Source organism: Pezoporus flaviventris, unplaced genomic scaffold (genome assembly GCF_033815535.1).
Source record: "Pezoporus flaviventris isolate CSIRO_AGI_PZ_B2104156 unplaced genomic scaffold, CSIRO_AGI_Pfla_v1 ptg000090l, whole genome shotgun sequence".
NCBI classification, from domain to species: Eukaryota; Metazoa; Chordata; class Aves; order Psittaciformes; family Psittacidae; genus Pezoporus; species Pezoporus flaviventris.
Window position 1 is genome coordinate 3795872 of NW_026892638.1, and position 17418 is coordinate 3813289.

Genomic DNA, 17418 nt, shown 5'->3' on the forward strand with positions numbered 1-17418 from the left:
GAGGTCATCAGGTCCCTGTCAACCTGCCAAAGTTGCTATTGGTCAGAGATAATGTAGCTTGTCCCAAAACCTGTGCTGCATGTTTGCCCTTGAGTTTCTTTGCTGTTAACTGGAATTGCCTCTTTTTCTCAAAACTGAACCAGAAAATATGCCTGTTTCTGCAATCTGTGAGTGAAGTGTTGATAGCACCAAAAAGTTCGCTTGTGTGGAGATAACTGTGGCAAAAAGCTGCCAGAACTGACCCATTCCCTTTCTCAAGTGACCTTGTGTGAAACCTAACATGTTCGTAATTATACTGAGTCACATTTGACTTTTTAGCTTCCCTGTGGGCAGGATTTTGCCTTTCATTATGACAAGCATGAAAAATTCCCATGGGATAAAATAATGAATTTTCTCAGAATTGCTGTAATTTAAAATTCTGTATTTGTAGAAGGACTCTGACCTCTTTTTACAGTGCCAAAGGCCATCTTTTACCACTTCTTTTTCCTCAAAGTAATGCCCCTCTTTTGTTTTTCAAAAGCAACCCCCTGAGATCAATCTGGATAGCTTCCGAAATGGCACAAGATGTTACAGTGATGAAGAAATATTTTTTTTTAGATTTCTATTTATTCTTTTGCTAAAGCCAAGGAAAAGAAGAGCCTGCTAATAGATGGGGCATACTGGCTGTATTGCTCCCATCCAAAGCCACTAGTGTGCAAGTTAGGACTAGAAATCAATTCTTTATGTAGCTGACATAGAGAGAAGCTGCCTCCTGGAAATACTTGTAGGGAGCTTAATGTTCCTGTGTCTAGTACCTGTATCAGGTAGCACCTGTATCTTTATGCACACCTAGCATTTTCCAGGGCCTGGAAATGCTGTAATTTCTTCTGCTTGCTTTCCTTCAAGGCTTCAAGTTTGTCCTTCGCAGGTTTCCTGAGCAACATGCATCTTGGGGACCAGCCAAACATGGAGCCCTTCAACAGGCAGCCTGTGCCTCACATGCCTGTGGCAGCCCTGTAGCTGAGCTATTTCCCCATCCTTGGATGGGAGTTCAGACATATTTCTCAGCAACCCTGGAAACTTCATACAGCTGCAGCGGGGGCACAGCATAAAAGCAGATGTTAGAAAAGAACATCCAAGGGTAGTCCCGGAGAAAGCGGCATGGTTCCACGCTGCAAAGCTGCTTTCACAGGTATCCTTCTGGGAATTCACCCAAGGCAAAGGGGACTGCCAAGGGAGCCAATAGGGAGAAATGCCCCCATTGAACAGCAGAGGAGTGTGAAGCCCCTCATCTGGGCTTCAGCATGTCACAGAATCACAGGATGGTTGAGTTGGAAGGGAGCTTTGGAGTCATCTGGTCCAGCACCTTACTCAAGCAGGGCCACCTAGAGCCAATTGCCCAGGCAGCTTTTGAATATCTCCAAGGAGGTCTCTGGAGCCGTCCTGGAGTAGCCCCCAGTACCCAAGAAGAGAGTTTGACGCACACATGGAAATAAACCATCATCAAAAGTTTCTTTCAAAACACCATTTTTTCCTTACTGGGTTCTCTCTCTCCTTGTCAGCTTGTCACCTGAAGGACATGGTTTCACAGAAAATTATCTTAAATCTTCTGCAATAACGAGTCCCTGGCCTTCTTCTGTAGTTTTAAATCTCCTTCCTAGGTTGATTCTTTTTCCACAATCTTTATGAGGCTTTGAAATGTTTCTTTCCATTTCCAGAGCTCTGCTATTTTCTCGCTGTTCAGCCTCTTTGTGTTGAGAAGTCAATGGAGCTGTGGGTGGAAGATGGAAAACTGTGACAAATGTAGTCCAGGGATTAGGCAGAAATTAGTATAGCATGTGGTAAGTTCATAAAAGTGGAAGTGACTGTCATCCTCTCTGCCAGTGAGAGAATGGCACTTGTCGCAATTGGAATTTTCTGTCTACATACACACCAGGTCCAAGGCTGGTAAAAAGAGAGCCAGCCTCCTTCCTGTTGTGTGTGCACATGACTGTCCTCCCAGCTCAGGAAATGAGGTATGGAAAATAGGGAATCTTCTTCCCCCTTCTGCTCCTCCCCTCTCTCAGGCCCTGTGCTGGGTTTACTGTCTCAGATAGCAGTGAGGACCATTGTAGGTGGTTCTTCGGTGATCTAAACCGAAACAGCCAGAGCTGGAGCAAGGGAGGAGAGTGGAAGAATGTGGCACAGCTGGGAGTCAACTGAGAGCTACTTGTTCTTTATTTTTGGCTTCAACGCCTTCTTTTCAGCTCATGGTGCACCTCTTCTGTGTGCTTCTACATGTATCTTGAGAAGTTTAAATACTTTCAGCTCTAACTCCACATTGATGGTAGCAGCACAGGTCTGGAGGTGCTGTTTCAGTGGGATCTTGGGGGTGGAAATGACAATTACAGCACAGAGGGCGTTCTGAATCACTGTGAGGTGTATCATTTTCTGAGTTCATGCAATATTAAAAAATATCCTCTAGACATTGTTTCCTTGAAATATATGAGGGTGCTGATGAGAGAAACATGCATCAAAACACAGCATCAGATTTCCCTAAAACCAGGGAAATCATAATTTTAACAAACAACTGCTATTATAATATTCCTTTGCAATTTAAAGGTGAACAAACATTTAACTTCTTTCTGTTCTGCTTTGAATAGCACATACCTGAAATTTGGAGACCTCATCTTGAGACTTAGATTATTCTTAGAAAGAGAGACATTAATAAGACATACTTAAAATGTTTAACTTCAAATGTTTTTTAATTTCTGTGCACTGAATTTTGTATCATGATACCAAGAAATTGTGGGGACAGTGCAAACTGCACTAAATTTTGTATCATGATGCCAAGTAATTGTGGGGATATTTAGGCTGAAGGCCATGATGCCTCATACTTTGATAATAACATCATTACATTTCCAATCATCTATGAAGTGGGCAGATGTATATAAAGTAGAAAATAGCTGATATTAGAAACATTGTAGGTGGATTTCTTTCTTTCATGACCAAAATTACACAGTTCAATACTTAAGGTGAGCTTAAGTAAGGTCTAAATGCAAAGCTTGTTACAAGAACTCGGAAATGAAACAGGCTTACCCTACCTCATTCAGGATGCGTTTTCCCTTCCCTTCTCCTACGCATGACCTGTTTGCTGTAAGCTAAGCACTAATCATACTTTCTCCTCATCCTTGTTTTTTAACACTGATTGCAGGGTCAGCCTGAACCATGACAAGCCAAAATGACTGCTGAAGAGCCCTCAGTATTCACTTTCACCCTTCTCCCCATCCTCAAAACAGAAAAAGAGGGTACAGATAACAAGACCTGTTTCTTCTTCACACACAGACTCTTGCAAGCTTGGATGTGGCTCAGAGTATAGCAGATGAAATTTCTTCTTGTTGGCATATTCTGTTTCATTAGTTGGCAGCAACAGGACTGTTTTTTAAGCCTTAATCATAGCTAAAATTGATAGTCTCTTATTCTTAGGCAGCTTAGAGCTCGCTAAAATAGATTACCAAGGAGAGAATGCTATTTGAAAAATCTGATCATTGTTTTACTGACCAGGTCTGCTTAATGTCCAGACTTTTCTGTTTCACTATTCCAAGTGAAAAGAGGCATGCTATTGCTCTCAGATTTAAATATGAAACCAAATTCTGATGTGGAGAATTTCAGACTTGAAAGAGACCCAAGTCTGAACTTTGATAGCTGACCCTATTCTGCAATTGGCTGGACCCAAAATCGTCTCTAATACCCAGGCTCTGGGATCCAGACGGCAGAATATGAACACCCAAGTTCTACTCATCACACCAGGATGTATCTGTCTACTTGGATTTATAAAAGATTTTTTTGTTTTACTAGTTAATAATCAGTTAGAAAGCACATAGTGAAAAAGAAGATCTAATTTCTTTGGAAGGACACTGACCTACACAGCATTTTCCAGAAGAGAGAGCCATATGGATGGCATCACTCTGCTGAAGACCTGTTGATCTACATGTTCCCACAAACAGTTTCTGACAAATAGCTTAGTGTATCCTCCCTTCATCTCACCTGTAACTGTTTGCTCAAAAAAACTTCTTTCTGGTGGTCTGTGCATTAGATTCACATCAAAGATGTCAGGATGGTGCTTTAAGGAGCAGATTGGGTGAGAGATGTCTACAAAGCCTAGACAAATTTCTTCAAAGCCTAGGTGCCCAGTTTTCTCCTTCCTCTACTTCCATCCCGGTTTTCCTTTCTCTCACTTCTGTTACATAGGCCTTCTTGCTCAGTTCCTATCTTGTATTTTTCTTTGTGACTCATCTTTCTTTTTTCTCTTGTTTCCTGTAGTCAGACAAGCCTTTTTGCTCTTTCAAGTCTAAAGGTTCTCATCAGGCAGCTCCTCAGGTTCCACCTCTTCCCTGAACCTTTCACTAAGAACTGACCAGCCTGCCAAACTCCCAGTGCCTTGCTGAAGTTCTTTCACAGTCAGGACTTGCATTGGTCTTGGAGGTGAAGCAAACCCTTCAATTGCTACTGTGTTTAGCTAAACCACTTGTTTTTACCACAGCAGTCCCAGCACTGATGTAGCACGTTCCCCAGAGGTGGCATGGCTCCACGCTGATGGCACAAGAGCCCCAGACTCTCCAAAATTCTTTCAGATTGAAAAAGACAGATCACAGGAGAACCCAGTGCTTTTTCTCAATGCTTTCAGTCATTTTAATCTCAGATGTTAGTACAAGAATACCTGTTACAGACTAATAAGGATGATGCACCAGTCTTTCCCCACAATGCCATCCTCTTAGTCATAGAGGTCTATGTAGTGTTAGCAGGAATTTGGTGTGTGTAGGGCTGTGGGATTTTGCTTTTATGTGAGAAATGCAGCAGAGGCAGGCATGTGAAAAGTCCTGATGGATGAGCACTGATTATTCTTCAGATTGTACTGCTCTCTGGTGGGACACATGCAGAAAAACAGTCACTGCAAATGAATAGCAGGGATATGATCTGACTGCTGACTTGCCTGCCTTACATTCTCTGGGGTCACAGTAATTAGTGCTGGAAAAGGTAATTTGTTTAATCTAGTTTTTAATAGAGACATTATCTGCAGGAGGGTGGCCATCCTGGGCTCCACTGTAAAACCTGAGGTGAAAAGTGCCTTGCATGTTCTCCAAAGAACTTCAGCTCATGAATTTAAACACTTGCTTTGAAGATTCCTATAAGCATTTCTGAGAGGAAATTATCTACTTTATATAGGTAAATAGTCTTTACCTGCAGGCATACAATGCAGAGGGTATATACTGTCAGGATCCAGTGCATGAGAACTTTTTAAGCCAATCTTTCATACTCCTGACAATATAGAAAATAAAATTGGCATCTTTCTAGTCATCCAAAGTACTTTCACTGGCACTTCAAAGCGCATGTGAAGCAGACTTGAGTGGGTGCTGACTCTTGCTTTCCTGCAGCGTGTCAAGACATCAGCGCTGAGGATGCGAGGCTGGAGCTTTTGAGGCACCACAAAGGGGAGACTTAGTCAAAGGAGGGCACTGTGCAGAGGCAGTTCCCCTGCTGATGCCTCTTACAAAACCAGCCTGTTAGAGTGCATGGTATTGTAAGGGAGACAGAGATGAGGCTTTGTTGATGAACAATTTGTGAGCAGAGAGTCCATAACAAGTGCAAGGTTTCTCTGTGGTTTCAGATAAGGGTATCCATTGTTTTGGATCTGGATCATTTGCCCAGACAGTGCAAACACAGCACGTACATTCACTATCATGCAACTGAATTAATTAAAAGGGCTTTTCTTTCTTCAGAAGTTTGTTCATTTTGTAAAGCAGACTTTTCACAGGAGGCAGATGAGAATTTGGTTCTGTGCTGCTTGCATTTTATGTGATGATTTACACTGCAAAATGAACATAAAGTGAACATTACACAAAATAACTGCACTGAGTGAGAATGTGGTGCAGGAACAAAGGCCTGAAAATTTATCAGGCAAAGTAAGGAGGATCCCCCAAGTAAAAGCCAAAGCTCCTGCATAACCCAGTTGTTTGTGAAAAAAGTGTTTGCTTTTCTGATTTGGAGTTTTGCTGTGGTGCCTGTTGTTTCAGTAGTCAACAATACCATTAGGTGTCCTAGCTCTTTGCACAAATTAGTCTTTCCTGGTTTGGCTATATGATAAATTTTCATGTATGAAAATTTTCAAAATTTGCAGATCTTTTGCTGGAATAAAGAGGCCTGAACTGAAAGTATCCCTGGAGCCCAATGTGAACTATTTCTTCTACTTGAGAGCTGTCAACACATTTGGGACAAGTGAACAAAGTGAAGCAGCTCTCATCTCAACTAAAGGTAGATAACTGTTTGCTGATAGGATACAAAACCAATGGGATGGAGGGGCAAAGCACCCAAAGATGGAATTTTCCTCCAGAAGCCATACCTGGACTTTTTAATATGGGAGTGAGCATGTTAAGATAAAAGCAACTGTACTTCATCTGCTTAAAATTAGCACAGTTAGGTACTACTTCAGTTAAATTTTTGTATATTTATGTAAAAGTAAAACTGATGTGACCACGGTTAGCAAAAATATTGAATTCTGTCAGAAATATGAAATTATTAAATATTCTTCAGGGGTCTCAGTTTGCTTGAGTTTGGCAGAGTTCATTCTGATAAAAGATGCCATGACCTTAAGAAAAACCCTCACAATTAAAACCTTATGGATGTTAGGTTTCAGGGATGAGGAAGCATGCAGAGCAGTTTTAAAGTTTAATTTATTATTTAAACTTCAAGGTTTCCAGATAAATAGTGTTAAATCATGTATAGTTCCTCCAAACCAGTCTCAAAACTCAAATTTGCAATTTTGAAAAAGCAATTGATTGTTTTTCAGACTTCTCAAATACTGAAAAACTACTTTATCACCTAGCTACATTTCTGAATACTGGACTGCCATCTCAATCAGGCACAACCTGGAAGACCTTGCATTTGCACCAAATTTTCTGTCACTCCTACCTGCCAGCAGGCACAACTCTGTCCTACTAAGATGGCAATAACTGTTCATTTTATGAATCATCTCATATTAACGTGGCCAGCCTCTTAGAACTGGTGTTTCTTTGTCACTAATGATTCCAGGAACTCGATTTCACCTGCTGAGTAACACAGCCCATCCGGCTTTGCAAATCTCCTCTAATCCAACAGTGATCCGCCTTCCTGAAAAAGCCAAATTCACTGGGTGAGTAGCAGCATGATGAGCAGGATCACCCTGTGGGTTCAGGATGGGTGCCTCACTCTTATTTTTGCCTTAGATTGCTTTCATATAACACTATTTTATAAAATTGAATTGTTTCAGTCATGCAGCCCCTGGACTTTATGTGATTGACCCCCATTTCAAGCACTGCAATATCTTGATAAAGCCAGCAGTAGCATTGAGGTAGATGGTAGGAAGAGTTCAGTATTGCCAGAAAGTCAAAGGCAGTGGTACATCCTGGGACTTCTGGGTTTGCCTCAGTCTGTGGTGACTGCTTAATCCTTCAAAGCACTTCAGCCTCAAAGCAGTTTGTTGCTGCCTCAAGAAGGCCAAATTTGTGGGCTTATTTTTTAATATATTGTGGCTGAAAGTAATCCATCTTCCATACTTTGCTCCTTTAGTGAGGACATTATTGGTAATGTTCTCCAAAGCATTTGTGGCTTTCTAGAACTCGGAAATACTCCTGGGATATGCTTAGAAGAGTTGTACCATGCTAACTCCATCCATTGCAGACAGGATTTTTTTAATTTTTTTTTTTCTTAACATATTGATATCAGTCCCATCACAAGCACAGGTTCCCTTGTGTAAATTGTGCAATGCTGATATGGCTTCTTAAAAGGTAATGAGCTATTACTGGCTTATGAACTATTTTTACTGCTGCAGCTGAACACACACAAGATGTTTGTCACTGTGTCTACTTAAAATAATCATACTTTGTAGTTTGAACAAGCTTTCTAAATTTGACATCCATTTTTTGCCTCCAAAGTCATCTTTTCCACCTTTTGCTAGCTTGTCAGGGTTTACCCTGAGTTATATGAAGCCAAGTCCTGGTTTCATATATTTTTGGGTTAATTTGTATGGTTTTACTCCTTAAGATGAGTCCATCTCAGCACAAAGGTGAAATTGCTCTCAGTGGCAACATTCAAGTCTTTCATAAACCCCTGCAGTCAGAAGAACACAATGAAATCCGCTAGTAATTCTAGATGATGCTGCATGATGTGACTGAAAGAGATATCAAACCAATATGGCTGGTCCACCAGCACACTCACTTTACTGTATGCCCCTTCCACAAACAGGTTTCCTTCAGTCCTGGGTGAGCTGCTGCCTGCTCAGGGACGTCATTACTGGGAAATCATTGTCTCTGGCTGCAGAAGGTACAGGATTGGGATTTGTTACAAGGCAATATCGCAGAGCAGCATCCTGGGGATGAGTGATATTTCTTGGTGCATGCGGTGCTGTCCTACACCAACCAGGTAAAGCTAAGTCAGTCTAGCTGCTTGGGAAGTTACTTGTTCACATAAATAAAGCTGGCCAGCTTCAAGAATCATGAGCAGAAAGGATTGTTCTGTTTTCTTTCTGCAAATTTGGGTAATAAGAAAAGGATATTTGGGTGACATTGGGTTTAGTGTGTGATGTCCCTCCTCATGGGAGAGGGGAACTTAGTGATCTTAAGGTCCTTTTCAAGCCTAACTATTCTATATTTCTATGATACTAGAAAGGAACCTTATACCTCCTCTTAATTAAAATAAAATCTTATGAAGTAACTTAAAAAATAAAATTAATCTCAAATTAATTAGACCAGATTAATAAAGACCACTTTACCACCTCTCACCCATTCAGTGAATAAAATTTAAAAAAATTTGCCACTGCTTTGTCATTCCAGGTTGATATCCTGAACTGCTTCACAAAATCCTAGGAAGTGTATTTATCCCATAAATGCAGTCTTTTAGAATCTATTTCCATCTTCAGGAGATGTCAAGCCTCCACAGGGAATGCCTTCTCTTGCCTTGTTCTGCACAGTGATAGGCACTCAGCAGTCACTGTGGCAGGACTGCAGGACCACTGCCGTGGTGTAGGTAGTCTTCATTGGGCCACTGCCTGCTCGGAGGTTTGTGAGACATAACCCTGTTAATTGTGTAAAGATGCTCTTGATTCAAAATAAGTGGTTCTTTTGAGGGTGAAATCATATAGATGCATGAACATAACTAGCTAAATGAAACATCTGAGATACAAAAGGTTTTGCCAAAGCGGAGTTCATGTTCAAATCCCCACAAAGATATGTAATAAGAAAGATATAAATGAATATGATTACAGCAAGTCTGCTTTTACCCTAAGAGTCCAAAGGTGCCCAGTGAAATGGCAGGCAGGGCTCTGAAGCAATGCCGCGTTCTTTTTGCTCACATACTGAGCAAAATGCTGTTGCCATGTGGTAGGCTGCTTTATGTAGCCACCTGTTAATAGGTGGGAATTAAGCTGTAGGTTATTTCTGGTAAATTGCCATGAAGACGCTCACTGTATTCTGGTTTCCATTTTCCCACAGATTTCTTTATAGATTCCTTCACAGTGGTGTGATGAGCGATGTTCGTGTGACAGAACACCCAGCCAGGATTGGCATCCTGTTGGATTACAGTGACAGCAGACTGTTATTCTTCAATGTAGAGAGAGGACTCGTGATGTTCACCATCAGGCACAAATTCACTGATGCTGCTCACCCAGCCTTTGCCCTAGAGAAGTCTGGGGCGCTTACCCTGTGCACAGGCATGGAGCTGCCGGAGTTCGTGAAGCACAGCTAATCCCCTCCTTCACACTCTCAGGAAAGCTGGCAATTACAGTGTCAGGGGACAGGGAGGGGAAGAAGGGTGCCAGGGCAGGATGTTCAATCTTCATTGATGAATGCTACACACAGAGCTCTCCCCAACATCATCAGTTATTGTAGTTAGTGCTCAGCCACATAATCACCCTGAGCCTGGTGAGAAAATCATGTCCTTCAGATGGAGAAGCACCTAGTGCTATACACAGCAGTACTTTTAAGGGGATAAACAAGTGTTGTTAGATATAAACATGAAGCAGGGGAAATGTACTTTCCCTGTGAAAATAATGATACTGCTAGCTGTCTTTTTAAAGTGTATGATGAGCCTGCATATGAAATAAATGCATTTCTCACTGCAATATATATGAAACTCATCATTTCGTCATTTGCCAGGACAGTCAAAGGTGATGTTTGAAAACTGTGCAAAGATTTCAACAACTGAAACATTCTGCTGGTTAATATATTTTATGTTATTGTTTGCCAGTTCTTTAAATGCACAAGTTAAGAAAACTTGGAAACTTAGAAACCTCCACGTTTATAAAATGGTATGTCCCAGCCTGGTCTTCATGTCAGTCATACAAAGCGTGAGTTTACAACACCTACCTGCACACAGCAGACTAACAGACAGTAACCTAACTGTGTCAGCAAGTATCTGTGCCTGTGAATACCTACTCAGGAAACACATGTATGAGGAAACTTAAGAGTAGTGGTAAAAGTCTTCCTCTATGTTTTTCAACCTCAATTTGTTGGGTAAGTGGTTTTGATGGTGTTGCCACCTGGGACCTTAGAGAACAGACAAATTACCAGCGACTTGTGTGGATCACTCTTTTTTCATCACTGGTTTTTACCTTTGCACTCACAGATTTGATGCTCCTAATGTCAGGCTTGTGGACATTTCCCTGCGTCTCTCTTCTTATCTACACTACCACTAGCATCAATCACAGCAGCAAGGCGCAGTGTTTCAGGGCTGTCAAAACAGGCAGGCTGAAAATGGTTGACTTCACAGAGGAATAGGATGCTGATTTTACCCCTTGGCTTTTTCAAACCATTTTTCTAAGTACTTCACACGGTGGTGGTACAGCAGCTTTCTTGCCTGCCCCCAGGGCTGAATGCACAAATGCCAGTGGTGCCGAAGAGCTCCAGTGAAATGGGGGGAAATTAATCTTAAGGCAGGCAGGCAATGCTCTCCCTGCTCTGGAGATTACTGCCACAGGGGAACTGCGCTGCCAGACTCATTTCTGAGCTCAGCTGAAGAGCTGTACTCCCCGAAGTAAAGCAGATTTCAGGATCCTAATCGAGACAGTTTGCCTATAACGAGAGGATTTAAATGAGCTACAGGGAAGCTTCTGCTTTTTATGCTGAGAAGAGGTGCCTGCTGCTGCTGTTTAATTTATGATTTAACAACACCAAGGCATGTGCTTGCTGCTTCAGCCTGCTATATGCTTCATGTCCTAAAGAAGTCACGCTCCACGCTGTCGTATCAGGCTCAGGTGAAATGGTTCAGACAAGATAAACAAGATCCTGTGACCATTTATTTTAAGCCAGAGTTCTTTTTGGCATTTCAATTAAAGAGTGCCAGTTCTGAGTCCTTGCCAGGGAGAGAGTGGAATGAAAAAGCAGGGTACTGCCCTGTTGGCTCAAGTGAGTGTTTTGTAGAGGTGTGGAGGATGGTGAGAAAAATATCCAGGATTAACTTGGAAAGGAAGACAGAAAGGGTATTGGGGGTAGCATTATCATGAAGGCTGAGGAGGAGGCAGAAAGCTCACTCAGGCTGGAAGCTCACACAGAGCAGATGGTGGTAAACTAAGAGGCAGGTCAGTGGTGCTGGCAGGGTGCATTCCTCAGGCTCCCACAGCCAGTGAGCTCACCTCAGGTTTGGTTATCTCCAGAGCTTAATGTGGTGTTTTAAACTAAACCTGAAAAATCCCAGCACTGGGGCAACTTTATCTGCATTCTCCTCCCTTTGGTTACTGCTAACCCAAGTGTGGGATTGCTTCATGGGCACAAACATGATGTATTGCCAAGGGAACAGTGAGAAGGTAAGCAAAATGACATTAAATGATTTAGGTGGCTTTTTCAATGAAGGAAAGAAGCAATTGCCTTGCTGAAGGCAACTGTGTATTAGTAACTAGTGGTTTTAACATGAAAAGTGAAAGCTCTGCCTGTTGTCATGCATTATCACTCAGGTACTACTACAACATTTGAGCTTGACAAAATGTTTTTATTGGAGGTACCTCATCCTTAGAAATACTTGATTCATTTTGAAAAGCTGCTTGAGTCTTTTTTCTTGATAATTGTTGTATAACAGTCAGCTTTTATGTTGGGCAGCATCAAAAACTGTATTTACTGTTTATGTGAAAGCCAGATAAATTATTTTAAATCAAAAATATCATTCGAAGAGCCAAAATAGAATTAATGTGAATGTCTAAATCTAGCCTGCATTAAGCTATGTGCAATGAAGAAATGCCCAGGGAGAATATCCTGTTCAGAGAGATGACACAGAGTGCACACTGAATAGAAAACAATATACAAGAGTTAAGATTCAGTACAGGGAGAAAATTCATACTAGTGAGCAAAGAGGATCCTGAAAGCCACCGTTAAGCTGCTAGGACTTACAAAGCATGGTGCAAACTCTGATGCCCTTGGAAAGCCAAGAGGTACATCTGCTATGATCTTTCAAATGCCTTGTGTGCATGAAGTGGCACTAAGGTCAGAAATCCACTTTCCTAAAGGTAACTGTCTACAGAGGCTTGAAGGTACAGTGTGATCCATATGACTTTGCATTCATATGAACTGAGATTTTGAAGTTTGTTTCATTCATTTTTTTTCTGGCCATCATAGTTTGTAGCCATATATACTACAAAGAAAGGCAAAAAACTCCCAGTCACTGTATTTTTCTTATGCTTCATGAATTTAGCATTAAGAAATACCTCAGAAACAGTGTGACTTATTTTTCAGCAATGCATGTTAGTTAGCTTGGCTGATAGTAACTAAGATTTTGTTCAGAGTTTGGTCATCAGTCCATGTTTAGATTTACACAGAAATATAAGACTCACACAAAGAACTGTAAAAAAATTAGCCAGTAATGTTTATTTTCACCCCCAAAAGTACAAAAGTACAAAAGCTGATGCCTAACACTGTAAATATTGTTAATAAACATTTGGACTGAGCAGAAACACATTGAATTAAAAGGAACAATCTCTTTTCATTTCAGTAGGTTTCAGTTAGGCTCATAAACCCTTGCGCACTGAGACAAGAACATAGGCCTGACTGTAAGAAGAGAAACATTAATTTCTACTGTCAAAATAGTGCTGAACTGGAATATTGCTAGTATCAGTAGTATTGATCCACAAACCTCACTTAGGTCTTTCTGCTCCAGAGAGGATTTAATGTTTCCACACAATGTCAGGCAGAGGAAATTGGCAATGTGTCTGCAGACCACAGCTTGTGTGGTGCACGTGAATGCAGACACAACTTTGCTTTTCCACTAGCTCCTTTTAAAAAGGGAAATGTCACTGAAATATAATGGTTTGTACTGAAAATGGTCTAGTGACACCTTATTTTAGACATAGGTACATTAAACCCCACACATACACTGTTGTGGAACCTAATTACATGTTATCACTAAGCCTGTTATCACTAAGACATAGACCCAGTAAGGCACATTACCACTAAATTGTTGCTAAAGCCACAGTAGTGTGATATTGTATGTGATATCCATGTGAAATATCATTTCTATTAGCACTGCAGGATTTTCAATAGATATGCAAAGATGGATTTAAGAATGTGAAATTATGATTTTTCTGAATAATCCTCATTTCAGCATAATAAATAGGACCTCTGCAGTGTTGAGGTTTAAATTGGATTTGAAAAATCGCATTCTGTGGTGAAATCACAGTCCCATTACTGTCATTTTGCTGATGGACTTAGTAGCTATCAGAAAACTCAGTACGCTCAAATAGTCACACAACTATCAAGGAAGTGATAGCATCTCTTCCACTTTCAGCCATGCACTGTGGAAGAGAGACTGAACTCGAAGGCTTTGAGTTTGTCCAATTTTCTGCCATAGTGGAAAGTAGCATTTGCTGACCAGAGACCACTCCACAGCACAGTACCTGGAAGCCAGTGTGGCTTTTAATGCTGGGGCTGGCAAAAGGAGACCTATATCTGAGCATCACTTCATATAACCCAGCCTTCTAAAGTTGTAAAAATCTATCATCTCACATCACTTCATAAGCCTGGCTCAGAAGGCACAACTCTTATTTTCATATTCACCACAGAGAACTACATTTTGCAGTAAAATTAACAGAGATTATTTTACCTAATTCTGTAGTTGTCTTTTAGATATGTGTCTGTCTGCTTTTGGTATCTTTTAAAACAAAAGAAAATTACAGAAAAAATTGTAACTGTAGAATGAGAAAGACAACAAAAGAAAATTGCTAAAAAATTATAGCTGTAAGATGACAAAAAAAGTAACAAATAAACTCTGACTACGTTGTAACAAGAGTGGGAGGTTTGCTCCTGCTCCAACAGAATCCACTGTTGTTGGTGTCCCACACTGGCTACCAGTATCATTATCTTTACATTAAGGCTTTTTTTCTAAAATGCATATTAATAAAAACACTATATTCAAGATGTGCCACTAGCAGTATAAATCACTATTAAATGACTTGAGAAGTAATCTATATCAATATTTAACATACCAAGTGAGGGCTTTCCTTTCAAAACAAAGAGAATGTGTTAAGTTTTCTGTGGTTCAGGCACAGCAGACCTAGACAGAATCACATATTAATAGCTTGCCCAGGAACAGAAAAAGCATTACTTCCTGGAGCACAGAAGCATACTTTGAAAGTTAAACCAGGACTTAAGCTCTTTGTGTCACCCAGCTATGAAAGCTCAAGTTTAAAATTGCATTTTTTAGTTTGGGGCCATATATTTCTATTTACACTTCTGCAGCACAAACTGATGCTACGTTCTGTGATTGCGATGCAGCAAGACTCAGATTTGCTGCATGGCACTGCAGTTATTTCTGCACACATTCAGTAAGTTCATGGAAGCCTGCATGGGTTGGGCTGATCACATGTGGCAGTTAAAGAGCAATAAATGACACAATTTCTCAAAGTGCAGGATTCCCAGAATACCTGCATATCCACTATGGGAAAATGCCACCATCTTTTCTTCTAGTTATTCTTCCACAGCTGCTGGATACTGGAAATCCCCACAGAAGGACCATAACAGTTAGAGTCCACCCAAAGAGTATTTCTGCTTCAAGAAACATTCATGCTGGAAGGGCTGACTTTGCACCTTAATTATGCCTGATGTTCTTCTGCTTAAGTTAACAGGACAAAGGCAGGTAGGTCACATTCACTTTACCAGAAAAAAAAAAAAACAACAAACCTCAAAAAAAGTTCTCTTCTTCAGTTACTGCACTGAGTACCATGCACTTGCACCCTGCTGTAAAGAAGCATTTTTCGTTTTTCTACCAAATGCTTGCCTTCTAATTCTTATTCTTTAAAAAAGCCAGATCTCTGCTAACAGCAAAACAAGGTACAAGAAATCCCAAGTAGTTATACAAAGCTCTGTCTTTGTAATCACTTTTATACTGTTGGTTTTGAAACAAGTGTAGAAATAATTTAGGGTCTTCACATTAGTGAATCTCTTCCCTTAATTAGTATAGTTTTGATCTTGAGTTAAACAGATTGGCTTTAACTTTCCAAGCTTAAAAGACTTCTATAGGCAAGTATCTGTTTTAAGGTAACACACATGCTCTGGTCATATACCACTTTGAAACTGCAAGGCAGCTCTACTATCTGCAGTGCAGTAGTTATGAAGGCCATTAAAGATTATGAAGTAATGGTTTCGGAAAAAGGTGTTGTGGCTGTAACACTTAAGAGAATGCTAACAAAGTAGAAAACCCATGACTGGCACCACCCATGTGTAGACAACAGGATGTTAGCATATGGAAGCAAAAGCTTGGAGATGTTACAGAATCTTCACCCAACAAAGGTGTGAATGCTAAATTTTACTGCACAAAGGACCAAACAAGCAAGAGATATATGCTGGATGTTAGGACCAGGGTCTTATTTTTGTCAATCTGTAGCAGATGCGTAACTGCATGTTTAACTCATCTTTTCAATGTGCAATTAACCAGACTGTATATGAAACCAGTGGACTGCTTATGCGCAGACTCGTGGCACTGAAATGAATCCAGAGTGTCAGTTCCCACACTATGGCTTGACGTAGTCTGGTTCCCTGGATACCCCCCGCACTTGAGAGCTGTGGAACAGCTGTCCTCGATTCACCACTAGCTTCAGCTGAGGCTTCCAGTCTGCTTTGTAGACAAAAGAGAATAAACCAACAGACACAAGGTTAACCATAAGAGGAAAGACAGATGCTGTCAGCAGGGCCAGCTTCCTCAGAACTGCCACCAAGGGAGCTGCTGAAAAGGACCATGATGCTGGAGGTAGTTACACTTTCTTAGCCCCGTAGAGGGACTAAGACATCACTCCTCTCAGCCCATGGCTTCTATAGTTAAAGGAACAAAAAGACAGTAATGACAAACGGCAAGTTTCAAATCAGGTGGCAGAAAGTGTAGAGAATGTGCTGGCACATGAAAAAGCTGTTCTCCACGAAGCAGCAACCCCTAACCACAGCAAAAAATGGTAGCTGCAGTGTGCACTCACCTTACAACAATTTTCAACATGTATGTAATTCTGGAAGAGTACAATTATTGTTCTGCAAGTATTACTGAAATTTTCACAGTCCATTTTTGACAAATAATCTTTTTTTTTTCTTTTTTAATTAAAAACTGCTTCATATAGAAGTTCTTCACTTTCTGTATTCAACTAGCACTCTGTATTTCCTGAGGTGTGCTCGTACCATGAATCCAGGCCAGATCTGGTACAGCAGAGTACACAATATATCATCCCCCCTGAATGATGCCTCCTTGACTAGCAAAGCCTCTTTGGTTGGCTCACCACTGTGGTAAGTCACCCAATAGCTTGTTCAATCCTTTCCTGAAGTAGCCAGTATTTGATTACTTCTTACATATCAAATGTTTATACTCTGCTTGCATTGTCCTTGCACCCACCAAGAATAACTTCTATAACCAGTACATACAACATCTACAATAAGCAAGCTAGCAGCCATAGCAAGTATCATGTTTTCCTCTCATTTTTCCGGCAGCCTATAGTGACAACACTGAATTCTGGTTTTGCAAGTGTCTAATCCAGTGACTGCAGGAGTGTGAGAAGCACCCTCACTTTCTCCTACTTTATACAAAGTATGCATGTATGGGAGTACATCATACAAGTATGGCTTCACAAGAAGGACTGGCAAATTTTTTAAAACACTTTTTTCTCTGATCTCACTCCTGGAATGACCCTGGTGCCCCCAGTGAGTATTAGGGCAGTTTTATGCCAGCACACGAGTTTTCATAACTGAAGTTGAGAGGAAAGGTATTTCATTATCAGAAAAAAAAAAAGGGCTGTGTGGAACTTCTATGGAGAACAGCAGAAGACAGGGCAACATTTCTGAGTCACATAATTGCAAGTTACCCATTAACTCGAATAAGATGGGTCTATAATTTTCATTATATATCCTGATTTACAGAACAGTGCCATTCCCTCCTGAATCCCGAACACTCAAAAGATCGGTGCTCTGATCT

General features: G+C 40.8%; 1 protein-coding gene across 1 annotated transcript in view; it reads left to right on the forward strand.

Annotated features, from left to right (window-relative positions):
* CMYA5 (cardiomyopathy associated 5) overlaps window positions 1-10113 on the forward strand; it is a 46705-nt gene extending 36592 nt beyond the window's left edge. The window contains exons 10-13 of the mRNA XM_061475867.1: window positions 6137-6270; window positions 7048-7147; window positions 8239-8415; window positions 9483-10113. Coding sequence (XP_061331851.1) covers window positions 6137-6270; window positions 7048-7147; window positions 8239-8415; window positions 9483-9735 — 664 coding nt within the window. The 3' untranslated portion in view covers window positions 9736-10113. The remainder of the gene's footprint in view (window positions 1-6136; window positions 6271-7047; window positions 7148-8238; window positions 8416-9482) is intronic.
* The last annotated feature ends 7305 nt before the right edge of the window (window positions 10114-17418 follow it).